Source organism: Etheostoma spectabile, chromosome 5, assembly GCF_008692095.1.
Source record: "Etheostoma spectabile isolate EspeVRDwgs_2016 chromosome 5, UIUC_Espe_1.0, whole genome shotgun sequence".
NCBI lineage: Eukaryota > Metazoa > Chordata > Actinopteri > Perciformes > Percidae > Etheostoma > Etheostoma spectabile.
In genome coordinates this window covers 35,704,625-35,713,344 of record NC_045737.1, presented here as the reverse complement: position 1 = coordinate 35,713,344, position 8,720 = coordinate 35,704,625, and the positions used below count along the sequence as shown (strand labels likewise).

At 38.6% G+C, this 8,720-nt stretch overlaps 2 protein-coding genes across 4 annotated transcripts in view; both read right to left on the bottom strand.

Moving 5' to 3' along the window:
- The window catches only part of LOC116688872 (gamma-crystallin M1), a 20,213-nt gene that overhangs the window by 602 nt on the left and 10,891 nt on the right, over window positions 1-8,720 (bottom strand). Inside the window, exons 1-3 of one of the 3 annotated variants that reach the window (XM_032515022.1) lie at window positions 4,556-4,712; window positions 4,069-4,311; window positions 3,736-3,956 (exon numbers count right to left, since the gene is read on the bottom strand). The exons of 1 other annotated variant lie outside the window; for it this stretch is intronic. In XM_032515022.1, coding sequence (XP_032370913.1) covers window positions 3,736-3,956; window positions 4,069-4,311; window positions 4,556-4,567 — 476 coding nt within the window. In that variant the 5' untranslated portion in view covers window positions 4,568-4,712. Of the gene's footprint in view, window positions 1-3,735; window positions 3,957-4,068; window positions 4,312-4,555; window positions 4,713-8,720 lie in introns of those variants that run through there. One more of the 3 variants, XM_032515021.1, reaches the window with a different exon arrangement.
- LOC116688874 (gamma-crystallin M3) overlaps window positions 8,215-8,720 on the bottom strand; it is an 850-nt gene continuing 344 nt past the window's right edge. Inside the window, exons 2-3 of the mRNA XM_032515024.1 lie at window positions 8,602-8,720; window positions 8,215-8,515 (exon numbers count right to left, since the gene is read on the bottom strand). The exon at window positions 8,602-8,720 is cut by the window's right edge and continues 124 nt beyond it. Of these exons, the coding sequence (XP_032370915.1) occupies window positions 8,240-8,515; window positions 8,602-8,720 (395 nt within the window). The 3' untranslated portion in view covers window positions 8,215-8,239. The remainder of the gene's footprint in view (window positions 8,516-8,601) is intronic.

The following is an 8,720-nucleotide window of genomic DNA, read 5'->3' as shown; positions in this document are numbered from 1 at the left end:
GTGGCACCTGCTCAGGTAGGAGGTCAGCTCAGCGCAGTCACCGCTGGTCTCATAGGAACGACCCTGGAAGTTCCTGTCCTCGTAGAAGATGATCTGAAAAAGACATTATAATGACAGCGTTTAATTATTAAAATGATAAATTTCGTTATTCTTTTTTACGTAGTGGACCTTAATTAGAGTAAAAATCCAAAGCTAAAGCTGCACACACCTTGCCCATGGTCATGACTACAGTTACTTTGGGGTCTGTACAGCTGTGGCTCAAATGGGACTGCACACTTTTCTCGATGTCCCCCCTGTTGTTTTTATACCTGACCCCACATCCAGAGGATACATCGCACCATTGTTCAAATTCCTGACAGAGCAACTGGGAGCAGAGGCCCCCCTGTACAGTTTAATTCAAAGTGAACTTCAACAGATGGTGATTTGCAGTGGTTGCATTTGTGAGAAGAGGCCCTGCTTTGTGTTGTTTGAGCTGCTAAACAACACAGGACATGCTTTTCACAAACATACTGTTCTAATTTAATGTTTTAATTGGTGAAACAGGAAAGACACCAGAAGAAACAGAATTGATAGCAGTGAACAAATACACAACTTGCTGAAGCAGATTAAACTGTAGGACACTCGAAAACGTGATGATTGTATGAAATGTATTCATCATTATTAATAGAAAAGATTAGGGCCACATGTAACATTTATTTAATTTCTGAGATTAAACCATTGTCACAATCATACACCAGAAAATATGTTTCCAGTCCCCTAAGTAACTATAGTCATGACCATGGGCAGGTTGACGATGTAAAAAACAAGTAATGAAATTTATCCTTTTAATAATGAAACACTGTCATCATAATGTCTTTTTCTGATCATCTTCTACGAGGACAGAAACTTCCATGGTTGTTCCTGTGAGACCAGCGGTGACTGGGCTGGGCTGAGCTGCTACCTGAACAGGGACCAGTACTGCATGGGGAGAGCCAACTGAAGACTTTATAAAGTATATTATTCTAAAATTAAAGATACAGATAACTTCACTTTTTAGAATAATATACTTTTATAAAGTCTTCTAAGATGCATTTTTCATGTTTACTTTAAACTGACAGTGACGTTCATGGTTTTGAATACTACACAGTATCCAAAGCCAGCTCTTTATTTTTTTAATATTTCTTTTGTTACACTATCTTCATATCATTTGCAATTGCATGCTTACATTTAATTCTTACAAATCAATTCAACAAAAACCGTGGATCATTATTGGACAGTGGAGAGTATGTTATATTTATAATTATGTGGCGCATTTTCAAAATGTGTCAAAACAGCACAAAGCAAAAAATGATTTGTCTTTTATCTGGGATACAATTGATCACATAAAATCCCATTCTGTTTTTTTTAAATAATTTTCACTCACAACTTTATCTAATATCAAGTAATTTGTGGGTGTATACCTTTGCAAACAAGTTTCTATAAGTAACTACTTGAGTCTGTTTACTTTAAATGAAATAGACGAAGTTTAATTGTGAAACCACTTCATGACTGAGACTTTCGAACAGAACAGATGCATCACTAATGTGTTTGATACTTTGAGGAGGTTGCAGGTTGGTCTCCTGCTCTGCGATAACAGCAAAACAAACCCTGACTTCAACTCTTTATAATACTTAAAAACTTGATAAATATGTGGTATTCCAGGCTGTGTTTCACTATAGACACTTTATGTGTTTGGGCAGATTAGATAGATAAGATAAACCTTTTCTTGATCACCAGAGTGGAAATTGGATTGGTCTATATTAATTAGGCCACTACTAGATTTTGATTTATGAAAAAACAGGTGTAAATATAGCACTAGTGGTTATTTGTTATTGTCACAGCCCAGGCTCAGTGAGCTGGACAAAGAGGAAGACCACACAACAGGGTTTGCCCGACCATTATAAGGTTTAGGTGCTGCACACAAGCTGTTTTTGACACCACCTTAGCTGAATAAATGTGAAAATTACTGTGAGCACCAAAACTAACTAAATGACTTTTCTCAGATCTAATGATTGTAGTTGGTCCCCAGTGGACTTCTTTAATTCAATTCATTTTATTTATAGTGTCAAGTCCTAACAAAAGTTATCTCAGGACACTTTATAGATAGCGTAGGTCTAGACAAAACCACAATGTCAGAGACCCAACAATTCCTCCCCAGAGCAAGCATTTGTGGTGACAGGAGCGAGGAAAAACTTCCTTTTAACAAGCAGAAACCTCAGACAGAACCAGGCTCTTGGTGGGCGTCCGTCTGCAACTGCTGGTTGGGACACAGAGACACTGATACAGATAAACAGAAATATAATACATAATAGTTACTGTTGGCAAAACAGTTGGCATAATGAACAGTGGCAATTCTACCGACTATTAAGATAAAAGAACTATGACTAGAAATAAAAGTCAAGAAGGACCATGGCAGCAGATGCAACCATAATCCACGTGCTACCACTATCCAGGGAAATTGGCAATGCAAGAAATTACTATGACTCCAGGGAATAAACTCCACGCAGCTAAGTTAGTAACAAGCATTACTGGGACAGATGGAGAGAGGAGGAGAGAGGAGCTCAGAGTTTCATATGAAGTCCACATAGGTGTAAACAAATAGGCTTTACCATGTGGTCATTTCCTTTAAACTGTTTATTTATTGACTTACTAGAAACCATGCTATACGGTGATATATATTGTTATCAAGGTATGAAATGACCTTTATCGGAATAGAAGATGTCGGCCTTATCGCTTATCTGGCTAAAGAAGATGCATAAATGAAGTGTAATAATAATAAATCAAAAAGAAGAGTATCCAGTTCCAGTATCTAAATTTATTGACGTTATCATTTTAAAGGGGAAAGAAGTTACTGAATACTGACTTCTTTTCATCCTGTTAAACTCTCCATCTAAAGTGCACAGTACCATTTTCAATCAAGTCCTCATGGTCTCCATTCAGTCGTTAATCCTTATTTAAATCCACGGCTGTGTGGTCTCTGATGTTGTGGAGGAATGTGTACTGCCTACCACACGTGGATTGTCCCTTTAACAACTGAATCAGCCAACTGGTTAAATGCTACATAACAAAGAAAACTGTGACCCCACTTATTTACTCTTTCCTGAGTAAAACTAAGACACAGTATTATTTGATGTGAAAAATAACCTATGACCTCACTAACCTTATGTTTTTATGCTCCAAGCTACACTCTAAGATATATTTCATCATAAAATCAATAACAACATCAGCAATAACTCCTTTACTAGTGCTATTACAAATAAGTATATATATTTTTAAGTCTACTTAAACCACCTAAATTTTAAATATTTTTTTGTGCATTTCTTGGCAACTATACATTAACTTTAATATAAAGAAGAGAATGATGAGGGTGAGATTTCCCCCCCAATATTTATAACTTTGCAAGAGCTTCTTTAAATGAAGATATGAGGTTGTAAATTATGGATATAATGTAGAGCATAACAGAACCAATGAACGAGCAACAACAATTATTTATAATCTCGGTCTCTTTTTCTTTTGCATATTGAAGAATTGCATTCAAATTTTACAATACACCCAAAAAAATCTGATTGATAGATTTCCAACCATAATGATTGCATATGCCATGTTGAATTTGGAAAATATTTTATTTCTGAGTTGTTTTTAAAAGAGATTTATTTGTAAAGTTAACAGGAGTCAGTGATGCGTCTGATGGAGCTGAACCTATTTCCATCATATCCCATGTCCCTGAAGCTCTTGTACTCTCCGGGCCTCAGGTACATCATCCTGCCTCTGTAGTGGGGCTGCTCGTACATCAGCCAGTGGCCGTCCATCACGTTGCAGGACTGGCAGTCAGACATATGGTAACGGTCCTGGATGTTATCGCAGTCGTCCATCAGCTCGTACATCTGACCTCCGAAGTTCTCCCTCTCGTAGAGCCTTACTTTGTAGGATCCTTTGTGCTGTTATGAGTAAATATGTAGTAATTAGTCATTTTGATTGGAATCTAAGCTCCTGTTTGCAGTTATACATGAGTATATATGAGATACATTTCCTAACATATGGGTTTCATACCATGGGGATATTACGACAGGACCTGATGCAGTCACCAAAACCCATCATACGCTGGTAGTCAGAGTACTCCCCTCTCCTCAGGAAGTACTGCTGACCCATGTAGTTGGGACGGTCGTACACCATGAAGCAGCCGCTCTCCACCTTGCAGGAGTGGCACCTGCTCAGGTGAGAGGACATGTCAGCACAGTCGCTGCTGGTCTCATAGGAGCGACCCTGGAAGTTCTTGTCCTCGTAGAAGATGATCTAGACTCCAACAGAGCAGCTAAAGTTCAGTGTCAAACGTATGGATGGATAGTTACCAATATCAACCCTGATGTAAACAGCAATCATTATGGAAATGGAGTTATGGTAAAAGTGCCAAAAAAGGACGCATCAATGTAGCCTTTCATAGAACAATAATTTACAATATACATGCAAAGACAAAAACTGATTGTGTGCATATATTATAGGAGCAACAATACTAGTAAAATATCCATGATACGCTTACCTTGCCGTGCATGGTGGCTGAAACATTGACTGATGCTATAGCAAATCCTATCCTGGATTTTAGCCTTTTTTATACCTAACGTGGCATCCACACAATCGATGGCACCATTGTATGGAAGCCATGAGTCAGCAGCATGCAATGTTAGACCCTCTGTTTGTAAATGCTGATGGGAAAGGGTTATTATGCATACTCACAGGCTCTATCATTCTAGATCAAATGGCTTCTGTATCTGTTGTTTAAATTAGTGAAAAAAGGTGCTGGCGCTATTTTTAATATCTGCATGAATTCTGTACGTGCAGCAGATACCTGTTTGATTTATGGCAACCCTTACTATGTGTTTTATAACACATTGGTTTTCCAACTTTTTCCTGCAATGATGTTCCCCCTTTGAAATTTTCAGCCATTGCAAAACATTTTGGGTAAATAAAGAGCCTATATAAATACTAAACAACAACCTTGTAACTGAAAAACAGTAACACAAAAATGCTACAATAAATGTTTATAATCCATCACTAAATTTTGGTTAGTTAGTTAGTTTTTTAAAAATATTAATTTTGGTCAAAGTCTTGTGTGCCGCAATACTCCAAAGTACCCCTAGGGTTACAGGACCCCCTTTTTAGAAACAATGTTATAACATAATATATCAAAAATATTATTGCATGGCCACAAGTTATTTTTGCAAGAAACAAGATCAGGTTAATTCAAGTTCCAGATGTGCAGGTGCAATATGTGGCCCTTTGCTGCTTGTCATTCCTCTTATTTCTCCCCTTTCATGTCTTCAGCATTTAAACAAAGGACTAAAATGGCCAAAAAGTAATCTTTAAAAAACAAAATAGTTGCAATATGTAATATATTTACTGTGTGAATCAAAAAATGTGTCATCAGATATTAAGAAAACATGCTAAGTAGAAATACTATGTTTTCTAAAAACAATGCAAAAGCCATTTTCTTCTTTTGAAATTTTTGTTCTGTGACAGACTGTCTGCTTGTGTTTAGGCCTGTGTGTTGGTATCAACTGCAATCTTGTCAGCTGTGTGACACAGTGGACCAACAGATGCTCATTTTTGACACTAAAGGATCTGGGTGTCTCAGGCTCTGCGTTCTCATTGCTCAAATCTTACCTGGCAGACCAAACCTACTGGGTAACTTGGAGAGGGTCTACAGTATCTCAAAACTTTCTTCCCTACAATTTGGGGTTCCTTGGGGATCCGTCCTGGGTCCCTCCTCTTTTCTCTGTACACCAACCCTTAACTTTTAACTCGATTCACTCGCACAGCTTTTCTTATCACAGTTATGCAGATGACACTCAACTAATTCTCTGCTTCTCGGATGCGGAAACGCAAGTAGCGGCACGTATCTCGGCTTGTCTGACTGACATTCTTCTTGGAGGTCCATTTGAAACTCAACCTTGACAAGACTGAGGTCCTTCCAGGGAAGGGCTCTCCTACCCAGGACCCTGCTATAACAATTGACAACTCTGTGGTAGTCCCCACCCAGACGGCTAGAAACCTGGGTGTGACACTTGATGACCAGCTCTCCTTCCCTGCTGCAACTTGCTGCAAGGATACGTCCCCTTCTAACGCAGGCGGCTCAGGTCTCGATTCAGGCTCTAGTCATCTCACTTCTAGACTACTGCCACTCCCTCCCGGCTGGCATTCCTGCATGTGCCATCTGGCCCCGGCACCTCATTCAGAACACAGCAGCTTGTCTTCAACCTCAAGTTCTCCCACAATAAACACCAATTGCTGCCTGCATCCGCTTCAAGACCCTAGTACATGCATACAGGCCCACCAACGGATCAGCCCCAGCTAACATCTAGGACATGGCCCTCAGAAATGCCAGATCAGACTATTACTCCTCACTAATAGAAGACATTATTCCTGTAGCTCTGAGTAGTGACGACTTTATGAGCTTCTTTAATAATAAAATTAGAAAAATTAGAGATAAAATTCATCACCTTTTCCCCTCAACTTCTAATGGTTCACCTTTAAACGCAGGAGCCCTAGAAAGAACAAGACCTGACAAGACCTTAGACTGCATTTATCCTCCAACAATTACTGTTAAAAGTCTCTTCAGCTAAGTCATCTGTCTCTTAGACCCCATCCCAACAAGGCTACCAAAAGAAGCGTTACCCGTGGTCAACACTTCATTACTAGATATGATCAATGCGTCTTTATTTACAGGTTATGTACCACAGTCATTTAAAGTAGCTGTGATAAAACTTCTTCTGAAAAAACCCTCCCTCAATCCTGAGGTCTTAGCCAACTATAGACCTACATCTAATATTCCCTTTCTCTCCAAGATCCTTGAGAAAGAAGTCGCTAATCAGCTATGGGATTTTCTACATAGCAATAGTCTATTGGAGGACTTTTCAGTCAGGATTTATAAAGCATCATCGCACAGAGACAGCACTGGTGAAAATTACTAACGACCGTCTAACTGCTTCAGACAAAGGACTTGTCTCCTTACTTGTTTTACTAGATCTTAGTGCTGCATTTGACACCATTGACCATCCTGTTACAGAGGCTTTAGATGGCATTAAAGGAATCACACTAAGCTGGTTTAAGTCCTATTTATCTGATCGATCTCAATTTGTTAATGTTAACAATAAATCCTCCAGTTAGCCATGGCGTTCCACAAGGCTCAATGCTTGGCCCAATTCTATTCTCCTTATATATGCTTCCTCTAGGCAATATTAGTAGGACACACACCTAATTTATCCAATCAAGCCAGACAAAACCAGTCAGTCAAATTTCAAGCATGCATTAAACAAATAAAATCATGGATGACCTACAATTTTCTGATGTTAAACTAAACAAAACTGAAGTTATTGTGCCCTTAACACCTCCAAACCATATTATGTAAAGGTATAGCTACTCTGGATGGTATTGCCCTGTACTCCACAACTACTGTCAGAAATCTAGGATTTATTTTTGATTTATCCTTTAACACCCACTTAAAACAAACCTCAAGAACAGCCTTTTTTCACCTTTGTAACATTGCCAAATTTAGGTACATCCTTCCTGAAAACTGTAGGCTGGACTACTGTACTTACTATTAATTAAAGTCCCTCAGCTGATAGAGAATGCCAGAGCGTGTGTTCTGTTTATATTGTATTTTTACCTGGTTAAATAAATGAAAATTAAATAACAACAATAATAATAATAATAAAAATAATACTAATAAATGATAGTAGTAAATGTTAATGTATAGCAGGGCTGACTACTGCTGCTTTAGATGAGGTCAAACGACAAGGTGTCACATCAATCTCATATGCTACATAGTGGACCTATGTGGAACGTATTCCACGGCAGTTACTTAAAATTAATAATTTGTAATACTATTACAATTTCTTTCTGTTTAGCTTAATTGTGATTTATATTAACAAATATTTTTTACATTTTCTGTTCCAGAATTATATTTACTTACTCTTCAATGTTTGTGTGATAATGTATGTTTTAAAAATGTGTTTGCATCTGTGATATAATTTATTTTGTATTCTTTTCATGATTATTCAAGGGAAAAATGCCAGGAAAATCTTTAATGCTGTGAACATGCGTTGTTTGGACACCACTTCATATTTGATCCTCACTGTTTATTCAGTCTATTGTGGAAAAGAAAAAAAGCCACAAGCTCAAGTTTTTTTGTTTTCTCAAGTAATTTTTTATTTTAAAATGAAAATGTCTAGCACATGTCCATGATACGCCTCATGCTCATGAACCTCATGCCACTCATGCCCATGTCCCTGAAGCTCCTGTACTCTCCGGGCCTCAGGTACATCATCCTGCCTCTGTAGTGGGGCTGCTCGTACATCAGCCAGTGGCCGTCCATCACGTGGCAGGACTGGCAGTCGTTCATACGGTAACGGTCCTGGATGTTGTCGCAGTCGTCCATCAGCTCGCTCATCTGACCACCGAAGTTCTCCCTCTCGTAGATCTTCATCCTGAACTGACCTCTGTGCTGTTTTTTGTGTGTAGAGAATAAAAATGTTTTAATATCAAGTTTTGTGCTTGTTGTCCATATGACTGATGGTGTTTAATACCTACCATGGGGATCATACGGCAAGACCTGATGCTGTCCTTCATTCCCATCATGCTCGTGTAATCGGCGTACTCGCCCCTCCTCATGAAGTACTGGTTTCCCATGTAGTTGGGGCGGTCGTAGA